General features: G+C 34.6%; 1 protein-coding gene across 1 annotated transcript in view; it reads right to left on the reverse strand.

Annotated features, from left to right (window-relative positions):
• LOC137394074 (E3 ubiquitin-protein ligase rnf213-alpha-like) overlaps positions 1 to 20,811 on the reverse strand; it is a 67,470-nt gene that overhangs the window by 43,038 nt on the left and 3,621 nt on the right. Inside the window, 11 exon segments of the mRNA XM_068080793.1 lie at positions 89 to 259; positions 2,897 to 3,128; positions 3,347 to 3,516; positions 11,580 to 11,783; positions 12,365 to 12,478; positions 12,743 to 12,897; positions 13,537 to 13,619; positions 14,595 to 14,752; positions 17,119 to 17,235; positions 18,956 to 19,138; positions 20,448 to 20,646. Coding sequence (XP_067936894.1) covers positions 89 to 259; positions 2,897 to 3,128; positions 3,347 to 3,516; positions 11,580 to 11,783; positions 12,365 to 12,478; positions 12,743 to 12,897; positions 13,537 to 13,619; positions 14,595 to 14,752; positions 17,119 to 17,235; positions 18,956 to 19,138; positions 20,448 to 20,646 — 1,786 coding nt within the window.

Consider the following 20,811-nt stretch of genomic DNA (forward strand, 5'->3'; position numbering starts at 1 on the left):
ACCACAAGGCAAGTAATCACTTAGGTTCTTAATACTTCCATTCAAGAATGCACAACTCCAATAACGATTATGATAAATGTTTTCCAACCTTGAGAGGCATGTTCTCCGAATCCTCAGCCAACCCAACCTCATCAAGAACCACAACAGAGACAAACATGTTGAGGTCTCTTGTCTTCTGGAAGTTGGCACAGTGATTAAAAACTCCAACAATGAGAGAAGGTGTGGCATGCCGACTGCATTGGAATGAAACCATGTAGGTCTGCAATGTATATATGGTGAGAGTGGAGCAAATAGTTGTACATGTGAATGTAGATGTAGTGAATAGGTATACATGTGAATATAGATGTAGTGAACCGCTGTACATGTAAATATCAATGTTGTAAATAGTTATAATTTAAATATAGATGTAGTAAACAGCTACACATGTGAGTATAGACGTCGTAAATACCATCAAACCTCTATTTGAACGCCACCTTCACTTGAACGCCGCTATAGAAGAGGGTTGAATAATACAGCGCCATGGTTTTATTGACAGTGTCCTTAAGAAAATCAATCATCACAATTATCAGAACTACACCCTAAGTCAAAGTCAGAACAGGCTCAATCTGGTCCATTGTCTTAAGATTCATCTATAATGCGGTTTACAATCTGTCACAAAAACTTTAAAGCGTTCTGATAAACCGTGAGAATACTTTTCAGGGAGACCGTATGACGCAACAGCCATTGTTATGACTAGTCGGAGTTCGTTTTTTAACCCTAAAGCCTCACGGTTTTTCTTTAACACATTCAAGTCTAACCTTGTATACGCAAGCAAGTCCTCTGGTCTTGGACCATATTAACAACTTTCAATCTACTGTGAAAGTACTTAGAATAGGACAATTCTTTTAAAAATAATTTTATAGTGAAGCTCCAAGTTTCTAGAACAAAAAAACATAAATAGAATATAGCAAATAGTTTTTTATACTTTTTGAAAGATGTGATGTTTTAGAGGTAACTGAAGAAATATAATGGTTGATACAAACCTGATAGAGCGTGTATATTTTTAAGAATAGAAAAAAAACAAATAGTTTTAATGTAAAGGTCTTATTGCAAAAGAGAAGCTTTTTAGTTAGCTTGCCTATTAGTTATGCTCTCCTCATCAGTAAGAATTTCAACCAGTATATCGTTAAAAACTAAAGTTCTGACGACAGCAATTTATTATTTCTTTTCGGTTAGAAGTGTCCTCGGTATTTCGACAATTTCTCCAGAACTAATAGATCAACCAACTTAAAACCTTTGAGTTATGCTGACAGTATATGCCCCATAAAGTGATCAAAGGTTAATAATGCTTACAATGAGCCGGAAGTACAAAAAAATTAAAGTCCTGTCGACAACCAATTTTCCTTTCTCAGTCTGTTAGAAGTGTCCTTATTTTGGCGATATCTCAAGAAATAATAGTCCAATTGACTTGAAGTTTTAGAATTACACTGACAATGTATACTGCACCCAGCTGTTAAAGTTTCATAATTCCACGTCAGCCATGAGTTTTAAATCACAAACACTACTTGTGTTTCATCGGCAGCCATTTTTAATTTATTGCTGATAAAAGTGTCGTCGGTAATTTGCTACATGTACATTAAAAAAAAATTAGTCCAAAAAATTTGAAACGTTGATATTGCGCTACAATCCTATACTACACAAAAACCTTCGAAATTGGATAATTTTTTGTAAACCGGATGTTTGTAAAAACAACGCAAAACTATGAACTCGAATCAACTCATGCGTAGGATCAGGTGGAAAAACATATCTCCGAGTTACCTCGGGCCTAGGCTTTAATGTATTAAAAGTGATACCATCAAAATAATAACTGTATCCAGCTAATTTTTTAATCCACGCAGTTCCTTGCTCAAGACGGTCTGATATTTTGACGTATCTGAGAAATGGTTTAACAGAGATGTTGAAGCTGACAGCATTAACGTCACTCTACCCAAAAGAGAGTGCAAAGTACAGGCGACACTAGCATCGCTTCGCCCATTAAAAGATTAGATTGATTTTCTCAAAAATTTGATGAGCTAGTTGAAAAGTACAATATTTATTTTGTACTTAATAATAATAGCCACCCTCTATTTGACTGTCACCTCTAATAAAACGCCACTATGGAAGAAAAGTTGAGAAATACAGCGGCATGACATTCAAACAAAGGATTTAAGGTATTTGTAGATGTGACTATAGATAAAGTAAATAGTTGTACGGTGAATATAAATGTAGTAAATAGCTGTACATGTAAATGTAGTAAATAGCTGTACATGTAAATGTAGTAAATGGGTGTTCATGTAAATGTAGTAAATAGTCGTACATGCAAACATAGATGTAATAAATAGTTGTTCCTGTGAATATAGATGTAATAAGTAGTTGTACATGTGAATAGAGATGTACCAAATCGCTGTACATATAAATATAAATGTAGCACATAGTTTTACACAACTAAAACAATCAAACAAGTTCATGACTTGGCACAAATTAAAGCAGATCAGCAACTACTAGTATATACCACCAAGGATCATACTAATATCAGTATCTATAATGTCATAATAATAGTAAATTCGATCAGCAACTAGTATATACGACCAAGGATCATACTAATATTAGTATCTATGTCATAATAATGGTAAATCAGATCAGCAACTACTAGTATATACGACCAAGGATCATACTAATATCAGTATCTATAATGTCATAATAATAGTAAATCAGATGAGCTACTAGTATATTTGACCAAGGATCATACTAATATCAGTATCTATAATGTCATAATAATAGTGCTCTTATAGTCAATTAGTTCGTTATTCCTGTTTGGACAGGAACACCGAGAGAATCAATTTAACTGGATGTAAAAGGCCGAATGTAGGAAGCTCACCTGTTTCATCCTTTTTAGAACTGGGCTTTTAGAACGTGTGCCTTTCATGGCATCAACAACCATAGCCTTGGACAAAGACTTTGAGCTGCCAGGTTTTCCGACAAGGAAGAGAGGAATTCTGTTCTCAATACAGACAATCATCATGAAGACATTCTCTTTCAAAGCCTTGTTCTTCGCTATGTTCTTATGCTGTTCTTCATCAGCAACTTCGTTAATAAATAATTTCTGGCAGCTGCAAAAATTTTTAAAAATTGATAAACTTAAGGTTCAAGCTTACTTTTCGAAAAAAGTAGTAACTCATTGCCAAACTGCTGTAGAATGCTGAAGAAAACTGTCAAGCAAATTTAATCCAAAAATAGTCACAGAATGTAGAAGAAAAGTGTGAAGTGATTTTATAACACTTGTCTAGATCTGTCAACAGACAACCGCAAAGAAATGCAAGGAGCATACCTCTCCATCTGATCTAAGAAAAACTGTCCTCCATCTTCGTCCGTATCTCCAAGAAGTTCCTCAATACTAGGTGCAAGAAAGTTCACATACTTATCTCTTGTCTGATCTTCAAGCCTAGCTAGGTAGCAGACACCAAGGGCAAGCAGGAGACTCCTCGTGGCATAATCAAACTGTCAACAGTAACTCCTAAGCTAATTTTACTAGTGAGAGTCATACATATTTATGTTATACTCTTGTGCATGAGTCCATTCAACTTTTGCAATAACCTTTTTAAGTTCAGACATGATGCTACAAAAATGCTTTCATTCAAATAATAAAGAACAGTCGTAAACAAGGCTCCTGTAGAAATAAGCAGTTGTTTTGAGAAACATCATTTCAATTTCCAGACTACCTCATCAAAGTTTACAAGCAGAGAGATAAACTCAAAGTTTGATGTTTGAATTGATATATTGAAGATCTGCATCAAAGAGATAAACTCCACAAAGAGGCTGCCTAATTTATCTACGTGAACTATTGATTCAACCAAAAAAGCTGCTTTGATAGCAAATGTCATGTACTGTCCAGTTGTGAACTGCTATAAATTGCACACTGCAGCAGAATTTTTAATCTCATGAGTTGCGGAATTACAAGCAAAAATTGACAAGTTACAACAGACATCGACTTCCACAGAAAATCTCAAGGCTAAATTCATCAATTATTCATAATCAAACGACTCAACCTGAACGGATTAAATTGCTGTTATTAGAAACCACAATAACAGCAATTTGTGGAGAGTTCAACCTGTATTGTGGTATCAATAAGGTCAAACTCTCCTCACTATAGATCATTTAAGCAATACCCTGTATTGAAAGCTATTAATAAGCAACATGGGCCAACTATCATTTAACTCATAACTCATTATGTTACGTTTCCTTGTTACCCTTCCTCTTTACGCTATGTAAGAGAATTCAAGGATTTTAATCATGGGACATTGCAAGCACCAGCATGGACAAGCCAGCAGGCGGTCCATTGATCTGGATTCTCTTAAATAAAAGGTTGAACGTTGAGAATGTTGTCATTGTTAAGGATGTTAAAAGTAACAATGTTAATCAGAAACAGTTGCTCAAAGATGGCAGAAGGTAGGGTCCTCAAAAGTTAAGTTTTTCTCATCTCTCTTCAGTCAATGTGCCATCTCCCATCGAAAAAGTAGACCATCTGCTGATCGTTTACGTCATGCTCAAACTGTTAAACAATGAATCTCTAAAGGCTTTTCCATCGCCTTTTGAATATTAGAGGTTTGTCATTAAAGAAGGATGAAGTTTTCAATTTTTCAAGTTTTCAATACTTGGTTTTCAAATTTAAAATTAAAATTATTTGTTTTTCTGAGACATTCCTTGGAGCTAGACACGATGATGATTACTTTAAAATTCCTGATTACAATATGTTAAAAAATAACAGAAACTATAATGCCAGGCTTGTGGTTTATGATGCTATATCTACCACTGAATTTTAGGCGTTTCAAATTGGCAATTAACCAAATTGATGCTGACAGTCTTCCCCACAAAGCCATTCCAGTAATTTCTAAGCCTTCTATAGGGTCTTTAGTTTATAGACTTCTGAATTGAACTGTACATGTAAATTGGATAACAAGTTTCAGACTTGGTAAGAAAGAAGTGCTACAGTAATACTAAAAAATTGTAGTACAGTGTTCAACAGTGCCAACACGTTTCGGTGTCGGTATCGTAAGGTGAAAATGTCATGTAGGGGTTATAGAAACCATTAGTATTAGAGGTGGAACGAGACAGGTTTTTTAAGTTCGAGACGAGACTCGAGACAATGTCTTGTAAAAATTCGAGACTCGAGACACGAGACAGTAAAATAATGAGCATTTGGTGATGATTTCACGACACAAGTACTAGTGTGCTCGGTATATATAAAATTGATAAACCTTTTTTTAAACTGAATTTTCACCTGGTGTAAACGATTTAAATACAACATTTTAATAGTGATATGCATGTAGTATTTGTAAACAAAAGTGACACAAACAGCTCTAAAATACCGAAGTTATATATTTCTAAGAATCTTGAGCTTGATTGATAATAATTATTATAAACATATTGCTTTGTTCATGTATATTTTTACCATCTATTTAATAGGTCTTACTTTTTAACGTAATGTGGCTAATGTGTAATGAAACCGATAGCCGTCGCTCTACAAAGAAATACCCCAACTAAAAGAACACACGATAACACTTTCATTCTCATCGTTTCATTAATATTAAGTTTTGTTTGTGTATTAACTGTAGTATGTGAATTATATTTAAATTGTACTTATGAAATTATATGAATTACTGTATACATGTACATGTATATTCTTATATTAATAATAACGTCATTGTTAACCGAACACGGACTATGGTCGACACGGCCTTTCGTTCGTTTCTCCGTGTCCGGACAAGTTTTACCCGCAATTGGTAGTATATAAAAGAGGCCCGAATTTTATGAAGTGCAGTTGGTGTTTAGACATGATACGATAAAATACAGACATTTTACCCGCAAGTCTTATTTATTAAATTGGATTATCCTGAGGGTAATTGGATACGACCCGGTATCTGTTTTAAGGACACAAAACCGAACTACAATATATTAACAGGGTCGTTGTCCGGACTACATGATTAGACTCGCTGGCTAACATAATCAATAGCAACAGGTAATAACAGACCGGGTATAACTTTGAAGGTAGTTGCCCGCAATCCATTACAATATATGGAGTTGTTGCTACCGCAAGAAGCCATGTTTTAACAAAAGTGCGCAGGCGCATTAGTTCTATTTCCTGTCTCGAGTTTGGCAATAGTTAAGTCGAGACGAGACCGATACGAGACTGGTCGATACTTGAGATGTCTCGTGTCTCGTTCCACCTCTAATTAGTATTATCCATAGATATAGTAAATGGGGTTTACTATATCTATGGTATTATCTAATGCACACACTCCCTGATAAAATACATCAAACTGTTATATATGCACTGTATATATTAAAAATTAGTAAAAAAATAGCATATTAACCTTAGTAACTACAGTTATCTACAGTAATTTTAGTGTATTCAGTGGTTATGGTCCGCAATAAAATTTTTATTGCAATAAAATCCTTTTTTAATTTATATTTTACTGTTGTTATCAATTTTAGGACCCATGGCTAATGAATTAAAGTTATATATGCGGTTATATGTTATATACATGTTATAAATTAAATTCTATAGTAAATATTATATTAAATGCTAAAATGCACAATAAATATTCCCTTTCGCTTACTTTTCACTAATTTTTGTTTCACCAAGCCATATCAAGCATTTATGAAACACTGTTGTGTTCTCACTGTAATGTTCTTTATCCCAGTACTGAGTTTAGAATGAATTGATAAGAGACATCCCAAGTATATATGTATAGAGAGCTGTTATAGCCAAAGTATTATCCTTGAATTATATATTAAGCAAGTAAATTTAATATAAAATTATTCCATAAATAACCAGCTATGTATAATGTTATAATGACACAGTAAATTTCATTCACAATGTAATGCATTGATTGTCCATTGTAATGTCCTAACAAACACGAAGCATACTGAAATGAAAGAGAGTGAGCGCCGCATCTCTTTCAGGCGTTGTGAAAGGAATTTCGATGAATGGCATATCAGGATCTTTGTTATTCTAACGTATTTAGCACATCAACCACCAAATTTAAATTTCGAGAGACATTTTGGTTGATGTCGCATGGCGAAAAAATACTGCAAATAGGGAACGAAAAAACATCGTGCTCCACTTCGTCATCGGCAAAACCAAAAAACAGGGACGTCGTAATCCGGGGGTACGCTGCACTGGGTAATTTCGATGCTAAAGTGTTAGAACAAAATGAGGAATCCAATCAGAGAAGCAAATTATGCAATTCTTTTGTTTTACAACCGTTTATTGGTAGACCAACAAGAGTAACTACAAACTCTTTGACGTTGATTGATCACGTTTACACAAATTTTCTCATGCTAAGTTTTCAAGGAGTACTGACATTGTTTATAAGTGATCATGATTTGATATGTAAACAAATGATTTGTAAACAAATTTGATACCACACAAACTCATTTCGGTGAAAACTCACAAGAATAACTCCAAATTCATTTCTAACAATATTTCAGAAGCGTTCTCCACCATCAGAAAAAATTATATTCTGATTGAGAGGAACACTAATGAAATGATAAATCTATTCAATCAAATTTTTTGATCCATTCTTTGGCTGTCAATAAATTGGTACATTTTAAAACTAGAAAGTGAAGGCGGAATCTTTACCTATCTGACTAGACATAGAGGCACAGCAAGATACGAAGTTGAAAGAACAACTACAGTCATACTTCGACTTACGAGCTTAATGCGTTCCGAGACTGAGCTCGTATGTTAATTTACTCACATGTTGGTGCAATTTATTTATATATAGAACCATTAAATATATATTGATTAGTTTCCATACTCTAAAAAATGCAAATAAAACACTCAAAACAAGATATTGCAACAGAAAGAACATGTTGGTTATTGTCCTAATTTAGCAAATGCTTTAAAAAAGCAACAATTAAAAAATAATGTAAAAAAATTTGATTATTTAAAATATAAAATTAAATACATACAATAGCAGCTAACGCTAGCACTTGCCAGAGAGGGAGATATAAGTTATCCTTCATTACAACAGTTGACTTTGATAAATTTGGATTTTATCAATGTCTTAAAAGACAAACGTAGAAGCAAACCTAAAAGCAAACTTTCATTTTTAACTTAACGTAATTAAAATTTCTTCGGCGTTCGCAGTTTGAAGTTTCTCGCTGGTTAGCTAATTTTTCCTTTGTTTCGCTTTCACGACTAGCCGGCCGTTTTAAAATAATCCTATCTTAAGACGTTTGCCTTTGTCGCCCTTTCAACATGTTGCGATTAGGACAAACGCAGGTGTCGTCACAAAAGGTTAATGCACGACCACTAGCCAACTCGTCAGAATGTCAATTTTTATAGTTTTGCTAGATAACACCGGCCTTTTCCTATAGCATCGTTTCAGTTACGCTGTCACCGGCCAATTGTTTATCCAATGCCTGAGCAGTCTCTCCATCAGCGGTCATGAAGATCGCTGCGCCGTTTAGAAACTATGGCCAGTCCATTTGCGAATTAAATGCCCTGAATATAATCCTTCGGTTTGATAATTGTGGATGTATTTCTGTCATATTGCTGAGCTAGCTCAATCACGCATACACATTTTGCATATTTTTCAATAATTTTCCGTTTAATATCAACTGTTATCATTCGCTTTTTCCAAAGAAAAACTTAACTTTCGGTCAACGCAGAGTACTTTTAATTCACATAATTCTGCACTGAAAATCGCACACAAACAAACACGGTACAAAAGTATAACCTGAGCAGTTGAAAAATACAGAGTGATGCTGTTCTCATAAAACACCTCCGGCATACTTGGCAACTGACTCACGTGCTCGTATCTCAAACATGGCTCTTATGTTAGTGCTAAAACTTGCTTAAAAGCTGGCTCGTATCTCAAGTTTCTCGTATGTTGGAACACTCGTAAGTTGAAGTATTACTGTATATTGAAAAAATTGTAAAGAATGGACTGCTTACAAAATGGAACACGATTTCGTGATGAAGCCTACTAAAAGAAAAAAACAACTATGTACTGAGGGACTTGTCAAACATAGCCCGATGATGCACTTGACATTTGGCAAACCTCAAATGTGAACAATGAGAAATCGTCAAGCTGTGATGCTTGTTTAACAGCTTTGAAACTGAACTCATGTTTTGCAACCCTCGTGAGTAAATATTCAAGTTGAGTTTTACCATCATCAGATTCTTATTTGTTTAATCAAAACACTGATTTGAAGACCACATTAAGCGAGTTTCCAAAATTTACTCTTTGTGATATTTTAAAATGCATAAATTGCATTCCTGATTCAAAAGCAAAATGCTTAAACAATATTTTCATGAAGGTTTTAAAAGCAACTTGTTCATTCATTGTTCCTGTTATCAGTGTGTAATGTTTAACAGGATATTGATTGATGGCTGTTTTCCATCAGCAGAGAAGCATACTTGGTTACCCCTTGGTTTAAAGGAAGAAATTCCAGTAAACCATAGAATTTCTGCCATATCTCAGTACTCTTCATTTTATTTAGTTTTTGAAAAGCGCATAAATTTCCACATCTACTCTCGTTTGATGAAAACTTATATTATACTTCCTTAAAAGTGTGTTTCAGAAAAAGTCACTTAGGGGCTGATGCTGTTCATAAACTGATTTCAAACTGTCTGAATATTAAAACTAAAGATGAAAAAGTTTGCTTAATGTTTCTGGATTCAAGCAAAATTTTGACCATGTTAATCACAAAGTAGTATCTGATGAACTGAAATTTTCTAGTTTTAGAGGTAAATCATTGCAATTACTTCAATCCTATTTTAGCAAAAGGTAAATCACTGCAATTACTCCAATCCCATTTTAACTAAAGGTAAATCACTGTAATTACTTCAATCCTATTTTAACAAAAAGGTGAATCATTGCAATTACTTCAATCCTATTTTAGCAAAAGGTAAGTCATTGCAATTCCTTCAATCCTATTTTAACAAAAGGTAAGTCATTGCAATCACTTCAATCCTATTTTACCAAAAGGTAAATCATTGCAATTACTTCAATCCTATTTTAGCAAAAGGTAAGTCATTGCAATTCCTTCAATCCTATTTTATCAAAAGGTAAGTCATTGCAATTGCTTCAATCCTATTTTACCAAAAGGTAAGTCATTACAATTACTTCAACCCTATTTTATTAAAAGGTAAGTCATTGCAATTGCTTCAATCCTATTTTAGCAAAAGGTAAGTCATTGCAATTCCTTCAATCCTATTTTATCAAAAGGTAAGTCATTGCAATTGCTTCAATCCTATTTTACCAAAAGGTAAATCATTGCAATTACTTCAATCCTATTTTAACAAAAGGTAAGTCATTGCAATTACTTCAATCCTATTTTAATAATAGGTAAATCATTGCAATTACTTCAATCATATTTTAATAAAAGGTAAATCATTGCAATTACTTCAATCCTATTTTAGCAAAAGGTAAGTCATTGCAATTCCTTCAATCCTATTTTATCAAAAGGTAAGTCACTGCAATTATTTCAATCCTATTTTAACAAAAAGTAAATCATTGCAATTACTTCAATCATATTTTAATAAAAGGTAAATCATTGCAATTGCTTCAATTCTATTTTAATAAAAGGTAAATCACCGCAATTACTTCAATCCTATTTTAACAAAATGTAAATCATTGCATTTACTTCAATCATATTTAAATAAAAGGCTTAAAAAATTTGCCTTCAAATCCTTAATAATAGATGTCAGTGTTCCGCATGAATCTCTTGTAGCTTTAGTATTATTAATTATTATTATCATTATTATGGTATTTTAATATTGGATTTATATGAATTATCTTCTCAGACTTACTCCCCTAGTAATGTCCTTGCCAGTCACCACAAAAATTTCAAAGTCTTAAGGCAAACTCGCATTTCGTATTATGACACACAGGAAAACCTCCGAAATAGCTTAGCTCTTAAATTTAACAACAAACTTATCATCACTGGCAGATGTGAGACAGAACAGTTAGGATTTCTTTTGACACATTGGCTCTCCTAGAGTAACCATCTTAACACTCTTTGTAATAAAGTCACTAAGCCATTAGCTACGTCAATTTTGCAGGCAATGAACTAACTTAAAATCTGCAAATGCTTTTCATTATCAGTTCATCCTTTACCATACCTATTATTTATGGTATACACATTTATTATAATCTAGCTCCAAAATATTTCACTGATGATTTACTCTGTAACAAAAGGAGCATGCTGACTAAATCAGCAAATCTAAATCATATTCCAGCATATCTTATTTTAAGGAATTATCTTTTTAAATCTTCACACCTGACTCTGGCTATGCTAAATGTTTATTTTGTATGCTAAATGTTTATGTTACATCGATAATAGGTTTCAATATTTTTCTCGCTTTGTGTCCGCTTTTACTTTACGATTACAGGTTTCTAGCTCATTCCAGCTTATATAATATGAACAAATTATACACAACCTTTAACTATTTCAAAAATATTATCGCTAGCTATTTTAATAATGCTCCACCTAATATCTGTTCTCTTAACGGAGAAAGGTATTTGAAAAGAAATGATAAGCAGTGTTACCTGGTGAGCATATTCCTCCAGTTCCTCTTCACCATCATCATCATCTTCACCATTTTCTTCATTGTCATCTTCTGTTACTCCCTCATCCTCGTATGTTTCAACATGGTCCATAGCAGGGAATAGATAACTTCGCTGCTTGTAAAACCAGTTGGAAACATCGAGAGTTCGCTGAATGTCTCTCAGGCTCACAAAACTGCATTCATCCTGTCAGAATGAAAACATTAACCTGGCTGTTGAGAGAGATATACACTCAGTCTGACTGTTGGAACAGTATGTACCCAACTCGACATACACACCACTGGTGTAAAGTTGAACTGTTCACAAAAACTTTCAAATAATTCTTAAAAAAATAAATCTGTTAAAATCCAAGTTTTTCAATAGTTTGATTAAACATGGTTTTTGGTTGTTTAATTATTAACGTGTGACACTTTTTTGTTTAGGGAAATTATAGCAATGCGAATGGCAGCACAAATGTTATTGCAATTACAAATTGTTGATGAGATAACCAATATGCTGATACTATTGCTGTAATGGTAATGGGATATTCATCAAAGATCTCATGGTTTGCAACAACTGAGGCCAATTCTCATTGGTAAAAATATTTATTAATGCAGCACATTGTCTAGTAGCCTTGGTGTGTGTGTGTGTGGCGACAATAAATATCTACACTACACATTGCACGTACGCTATGCATTGCATCTGTTCGTGTAGCTAGGATTTAGTAGTAGTAGGATAGGAAGCCCTACCCATGCACAACAGTTACATTGACAGTGCTGAATTCTTACCTTTTGCTCTCTCATGAATGATTGTGTCAGTGAGAGTATTTGAGCAACGAGTTGGGTCTTGTTGCCATTAGCAAAACTCAGACCAGGTACTCCATCTTCGCTACTCGTTGTGTTCTGTATAAAATCAAGTATAAGCTAATAAGATACCATCCTTGCTATCCATAACCATTAAGTGATGAATTAATAAACCTGTGACCAGTGAAAATTACGCTGAGTAGTAGCTTGCAAATACAGTGACACTTAGAAACAAGTGATACTACAGCTGGAGTTGACATGATCCTTGTATAAATTTTTCTTATTCATTATTCCTTCATTTTTTCACACCGAAGCATTCTTTGCCAAATTATGTTGGATCAACTACCCATACGATTAACTTACAAATTTCTCAACCATCTTGCAAATATAAGCGGTCTCTACATCAACTTCTCCTGTTCGTCGAGAGGACTTGAGGGTGCCAAAGTCCCAGACGAGAGGCAGTAGACTCTGTGAGAGAGGTTGAACTCTGTATACAAGATGCCTCATCGGTATCTGACCTGCGCATAAATTTACCATAAAAATTACCGCTAAAATGAGTAACGGCCAAATTATTCGATCAAAAACTTTTATGAAGCAAACTTACTTCAAGATAACTTTGGTACTTCCATGGCTGAATGCCTTGGCAATGCATGAACCATTTGCTTTCAAACATAACAAAAAAGAATCACTCCTAAAAGAACTACTACATCAAATATAAATACTGAATTAAATATCTCTAGACTGCAAATGATACAAAAAAATGATTGCCTACATGGTAGTGAAAACTCTCAAACAAGCAGAGAAAAGTGATACTTCTATAAAACTCAGGAAGTTAAACCTTCCAAACAATCAGCAAGAAAACATAGCTTCTCAAACAGCTAACATAGAAGTGAAACTTGTATATCAACTGGTTGAGTGATCCAATGCTTTAATGGGATATCCGTATTCTTGCGGCTTTCAAAGTCTGCTACATCACCTATATTTTTTACCAAAAGGAAACTGGTCATTGTATAGACAATGTTATTGTTTTGGGTGATATCGAAGAACAGTTTACGAAAACTGGGCTGACCACAAAAAACCAATCTCATTTTTTGAAAACATACATATAACTCTGAAGATTGCTGCATTAGGCCTTTAAAATAGTTTATAATAATTACCAAAGCAATCTTTTGTATCAGCTTCTCCAACACTGTAACCAAGACCAGCCTGCTTCAGCTTTTCGATCATCTCAGGAGTATGCCTGTGAATCATCAGTGATAGTTTTAATATAAATATAATATAGATGATGACTTCATTTGTGTCCGTTTGCAACACATCCTACAGTCAATACGATGTCCATCTAATTTTTTCAAGAAGGGGAAGTTGTTTGTCCAAAACTACAGTCAAACATGGATAACTCGAACTTCACAGGACCGAGCGAAAGTGTTCAAATTATCAGAGCGTTCAAGTTATCAGAGCACTGTCACAAGTCCATGTATTTACTTATTTATTAATAGATAAATGTACATATACAAACTATAATATAAATCAAAAGCACAAATGGCTTGTTTCACATTAAATGCTTCTAGTGTAAAGTTTAAAACGTTTTTATCAAAAAGTATAGAGATTTTTCTATCACTTGAGATTGGTTTGTTGTTTGAGGTGATGTTATTGCCAGGACGTTTTTTAGATTGACATTGGCAACACTTGATCGTTGTTGAAATGCTCAAAAGAAAAGACATATTTTTCTTTTGAGCGTTTTACCCACGATCAATTTTGCCGATTTTTCTTGAAGTTTATGCAAAGATTACCTCACTTTACCTCGCTTCCGAAGGGCGATCGCTAAGCGGATGTTTGGTACAAATCAAATTTCACCAAACCTTTAGAGAAGTCGTTGACAAAAATATTTTGCCGATGGTGGTAGTAACGACGCTTATGAATTACGAAAAGTTGAGGTTTACCTCTATGGCTTGGAATAAAGTGATTTTCTAAAGCGATAACAACCGTTTCGGTAGCCGTTGGGAAAAAACAGTTCGAGTTAACAGTGTTGAGTTCGAGTTATCTATAGCAATTTATCATTACGTGGGAACGGACCAAAGAAACCGTTCGAATTAACCATGTGTTCGAGCTATCCGTGGGCGAGTTATTCATATTTGACTGTATATTACATTCAGCTCAACAGAGTTTTGGTGAAAAAACTCTGTCAGCGACAATAGATGCTAACATATGAGCCAACCTTCTGTAAGGGTTGCAGGCAGCAATGATCTTAAGTCCACATGTTGTGTCCAATAGTTCTCCCCTCATCCTTCCATCACATAGAATCTCTTTCACCAAACCAATAGCTTCTGTTGTGTTTGCTTCATCCAAGAAAAGAATTGTGTAGACTTCGGGCACCTGCAGCATTGGAGCTAAGTAATCAAGCATTGCAAGTAGCAGGTAATAAGTGATAACAAGTGGTACCAAGTGATAGCAGGTGGTAGTATGAGGTAACATGCGGTAGCAGCATGTTGTAAGAAAAATCAAGCTGCAGTGACAAATTCATGTAGAGTGATGACATAGTAGGCCATACTGAGAAACCATAGAGTAAACAGCAAAAGGCATTCATACTAGTGCTGGGCACGGGTACAAAAACTCGTTGGATTCGCGAGTTTATCTTCTCTCAAGTATCGGGTAATAGAGATTTCGAGTATTTTGGTCTTGCGGGTACGGGTTTTGACTTTCGAGTTCGAGTTTTAGTACATGGATTCGTCGAGTAGCGTGGACAAAAACTCAGTCTATTGCGCCCTGCTCTCTAAACACTGTTTAATAACCTGTTAACCCTTTGAACACTGGCCTTTTTTGTCATGTATGTCAGTAACTCTGGGCAATCTGTCCAATGATCCGAAGTTTTTAAACTTTTATTATATATATCTGAACGTGCTCATAATATAATGATATTTGGTAACACACTAGCAAAAAGTCGGGCAACCGACAGCAAATTTCATCAAACAGAAAAAGCAGTACTTTATCATTATTTGAGCTAAAACTATAAGTCTGTACGATTTTAAAAAATTCGTAAAAACATGTACAATAGCATCATAGACATTGAGCACAGGTTCACCATTATTTTATGACTCAAAATATACTGGAAAATTGAAATTAGTATTATAAAGTTTTTTATTTGCATCACAATCGTTCATGACCTACCAACAAACGAGTTGTGTCTATTTTTTCGCGATATCATTCAAAAAGTTTTTTACCTAGTTCTTTCGTTATTAAAACGAAAGAACTAGAAATTGTACTGTAAAAAAATTCTTTACAGAGATTTTGATTCTGTACAGCTTGTTGCTGTGCACTCTTCACCTTCTTTATGATATCTTCTTCAGAAGTACCTCCATGTATCTATAATGTACAGCTAAAGGTGCATCTACTGATATACAGTAAAACCTCTAATTGAATGCCATAGCGCTCTATTTTTCAACCCTGCTATAGTGGCAATAAATTGGAGGCGGCGTTCAAATAGAGGCTGGCAGTGTATTTTTCAAATGGCCTACCAGAATTCTCGGAAGATAAATTTAGCCCTTTTACGGACGAAGCGAATGTCGCCTATATTTTGCTCTCTTTCGTTATTAAAACAAAAAAACTAGGTAAAGACATTTGAAAATGTTACAAATGGGAGTAAAGTTTCTGGTCTAATACCTTATGCAAAAGTTAACTTGATTGATTTACGCTGTTACTTAGAAACGGCTTTTGTAAACAAAGCCACGTGAATGCTGGAATTCTGGCCGATAGAGATTCTGACACACCCTACGCCACGCCTGAAAACTGACAGTTGGGGTTTAAACTTTCAAGGGTTAAGGCTGGGAGCACAAATATCGGTCAATAGAAAATAGTAAAATACAATAAATAAACTGGGAATAGAATTATAATTTCATTGCAATTTGTAAAATATGTCTGATGTTTAGAAATTTTAGACATAAAACCCGTATCAACAAACACGATACCCGAAAAACCCGTTGGCCAAAAAGTACTCGTGCCAAGCCCTACCATTTACCCAAAACTCGAAAAACTCGAACAGAAGGGGACGAGTCTAAACTCGTTGGCCAAGAAGTACTCGTGCCCAGCACTAATTCATACTGTCTCAATACTCTAAAAAACTAGCCAAATGGTGTACTGTAGTTTACATTATCTGTACCTAAATCAGTTATCAAACATTCAATCAGGATTTTCTTGTCAGAAGTTTGATGAATGCATGTACGCATGTACATACGCACGCACATACACACGTACATGTGCGTGCGTATGTTGACCTGTTTGAACATCTTACAATTCTAGAAAATAATAAAATAAACATGGTAATCAAATAATTTCAATTACTAGAACATTTTTTATCCAAGTGACTTGTAGGTTGTATTTATTGTAACGAATCGATAATAAGCATCACAGTTCGCATTTACTTATAGAATTCCATCAATGATTGTGTGAAACAATGAACAGGGCAAACTGTTGCTACTCTCAGTCCCACAAGTAACAAGTTGAACAGAAAAATTTGGAAAGAAAAATGGAGACACACAAATATACCCAACGTCTATTAGGAGATCACTCAATGACAGCCTACTAGTTAAACTCTTTAATGAAAGGCTAGCTCTAATGCGCAGAATGAACTAATAAATATAATAAAAACCAAACTGGGCTCTCACTTAGTTTCAGAGATTTTCACAGCAATTTAAAACTACTACTAAAAATAGATTGAAAACCTACAAATGCATCTGAGAACTTACTTGTTTGGTTTCATAACCTGTCGCATATTCTTTACAGAGATTTTGATTCTGTACAGCTTGTTGCTGTGCACTCTTCACCTTCTTTATGATATCTTCTTCAGAAGTACCTCCATGTATCTGTAATGTACAGCTAAAGGTGCATCTATGGATATACAGTAAAACCTCTAATTGAATGCCATAGCGCTCTATTTTTCAACCCTCCTATAGTGGCGATAAATTGGAGGCGGCATTCAAATAGAGGCTGGCAGTGTATTTTTCAAATGGCCCATCAGAATTTTCGGAAGATAAATTTAGACCTTTTACAGACGAAGCGAATGTCGCCTATATTTTGCTCTCTTTTTTCGGTGGAGCAATATTAAATCTTTTGGATGCAATAAATCTGCTAACTTACGTTCAACTTGTCAAAGATCTTTTAATAAATGTGCATTGAGAAACCGAACAGTATCTCTACCAGTTGATATCTATTGCTTGCAATTGACCTGCTTTGATATTAAAGCCTGTGTCCTTCTTTGCAATTTGTTGGCACTTTCAATTTTTAATTCATTCAAAGTTTGAAGACATTTTTATTTTATATTTATGTTTATTTTTACAATATTTTATAAAAACTCATTGCACTCATTGATATGTTTGCTACAGTTTGCAGCCAGAACTAGCTTTTTATGTGCAAAAGAAGAGGAGTTACAAGCATCGATCAATTGTATGATCTGATTACCGCAATGGTGCTATCAAATAATATACTATAAATTTGCAAATTTATTAACTATATAATGCTACAAATATATATGCATAAACAAGTGACCTAAACGAACCATACTTATATTACATGCATAAACAAAAATTAACGTTTTTAAAACAAAAATATTTGCATCGTTTGCTCGGATAGCGACGTTCTGATTGTTGCTTTCGATGGAATGAACATCTTCTAGTTGTCCAAAACCTTCCGCAATGTCTTCTGACCTCAACTCTTCCTCTGCACTGCTGAACTAGTCAATATTATCGTCCAAACAATTTTTTGGCAGCATAATTTTACATGCTGCATATAGCTCCAATGCAACGCGTAAATATTTAGCTTGCTAAACGTAACCTTTGGCCCACCAAACTTGCAAACCGTTTTTTTATATATGTACCTCGAAGTATTAAGGCCGCGTTAAACAAGGAACTACTATTAGCCTGAGACAGTTATTAATTATTTCTGTGGTGTTGCTTTTAAAGTTCATCTACCATCGTGAATTTAAACCCTTTTCTATATTTGTAGGCTACTTCAAGGTAAAAAGACCGCGTTAAGCAAGGAATTACCATTAGCTTGAGACAGTTATTAATAATATTTATGGTGTTGCTTTCAAAGTTCATCTATCATCGTAAATTCAAACAGTTTTTTATATATGTACTTCGAAGTATCAATACCGCAATAAAAAAGGAACTACTATTAGCCTGAAACTGGCATTGATTATTTTTATGGTATTGCTTTCAAAGTTTTAATGAAAAGAAGCAAAAAGCTTTGGAGTTGGACAACGAGAGAATTGGTGGTTTTAATGTAAACAATTCATTATTCATATGATTTTGTGGACACCTTTCTACTGATCACTTGATATTGTGGATTTATAAAGATCAAAGATAGTCAATGTGGCGGTTAATTGGAAGAGGTGTTCAAATAGAGAGTGGCACTCTATTTTTCAACCCTTCTCTCATGGTGGCAGACAAATAGAGGTGGCATTCAAATGGAGGTGACATTCAATCAGAGGTTTTTCGGTATATGAGAGCACACAGACCTACTTATGGAAATGTGAGCAGTAATCAAAGTATCATAATAAAGCTTGTTGGGGGTCTATGAACGTACCTTGACAACAACCATAGATATAATCCTATCCTTCAACTCTGATGGTACCTGAAGTCTTGACATGAACTCTATAAGCTTGGTCTTTCCACAGCCAGTCTCACCCATGATAATAACAGGGATGTTCACTCTGTAAAATTACCATGAATACTATTCTGGTTTATAGATGCTGAAAGTAAAATTGGCGTGCAATAAAAGAACATGGTTTCTTCAATCAGAATAAAACAATCAGATTACGTATATACAACCATAACAAGAATAGTGTAATTAAAAAGAGTCACTCTTGCTATAAACTTATTTAGAAGGTTGTGTATACAGAAGGAAGTATTGCTTCAACGAGATCTGATTCCATTTACTTCCAGGGAAACAAGCATGAAAAGCATTGCAATTACTTTGATTGAGATGTCAGCTTGGTTAGTAACTTTTAAAGCAAGGTGCATATACAGTAGACGATCCTATAACGTAAATAATCTGTTCTGGAAACGCTTATGTTAGAGGGATTTTACGTTATATGAACAGTAAAGTACTTGTGAGTCGGCTAATCCGGTCTATGATCTTTCCAAAATCACTCCTTTAGCCCTTTAAAAAAGAAAAACTCGGACTTGACTTTTTAATTTAATGACTGCGCAGTAACTGGTACTATTGGTCCGTATGTTTGTATGCATTATTGGCTTCACTAGGTATAGGGTCCATGAATACAGTAATTTCATGACAAGTAAAGGGAAGTGCACGAAATTGACAACGCTTGAGTACTTAAAGGTGGTCGGTAGGTGCATATGTTAAAGTTTCGGTATTCCATGCTGAATGTCACGAGTTTTGCTGTAAGCTATATTTTGTTGTCTCCTCTAACGGACAGACAGACAAACACTGTTTTCACCGGCTTATGCTACTTCACACTGAGCAGCCTGATCTTCCCACGGACGTGGTTGAAAAGTCGGGTGAGCGTATGTTGCATGGGTCAAGAAGGCGACGATTTACTGAATTGTGAAAGCTAACTATGTGAATCTCGTTATTCAATCAACTCTGAGAACTTGTCCCAACTTGATGCTTTTACATTATATGAAATTTCTTACTGAATACAAAACAGAAATTTTACATACTCTTTACATTATGTTGAATTTACATTAGAGGAGGTACACGTTATAGTAACACATAAAATGTCAATTTCAGGCAGCTTGTTTCAGTCACTTATTCAGCTTACATGATGGAATTAGTTTGTGTCAAAATTGCACTAGCCATTCATGATACTTAAATACAAATAATGGGCGCATGTTTAAAAATAATCAAAGCAAATGAAATAATCACTTCTATTCAAAAAAGCACGGAACTATTCCCTAAAAATAGTTATGCTATTCATTCACAAGAGGCTGGTTGTAAAAGGTCTGCATAATTGCAAAAAGAAAATATGTTTACACTGTATGTACATTTTCAAACATGAATGGGAACTATTCCCTAAAACCAGCTTCATTAACAGAGGCATTTCAACAGCTCATATGTATTACCTCAGTCTCTGGTGAATAGCTAGGATCTTCTTAGCATTATCCATGGTCAGCACATAGCTAGGGTCTGGATCATCATCCTCAGCAAACATGGGCTGGTCAATATGACGTGTTGAATTGTCAGGGTTAGTGATTGTTCGACTCACATATATTCTCTTTACCATGATGTCTCGAAGTTTGTTTAGTTGAGCTGACCTAAAATCAGTCGCATTAACAAACAGCTGAATTAGAAGCATGATATAGCGCCAAGTAACAAAAATGATCATTCAAATGTTAGAAATTGAATTAGCTACTTCAGCTACCAGTGAATAATCTGTATATAATGGCTACCAGAAGCGTCTTAGAGCCCAGTTACAAATG

This window comes from Watersipora subatra, chromosome 4 (assembly GCF_963576615.1).
Source record: "Watersipora subatra chromosome 4, tzWatSuba1.1, whole genome shotgun sequence".
Lineage (NCBI taxonomy): Eukaryota > Metazoa > Bryozoa > Gymnolaemata > Cheilostomatida > Watersiporidae > Watersipora > Watersipora subatra.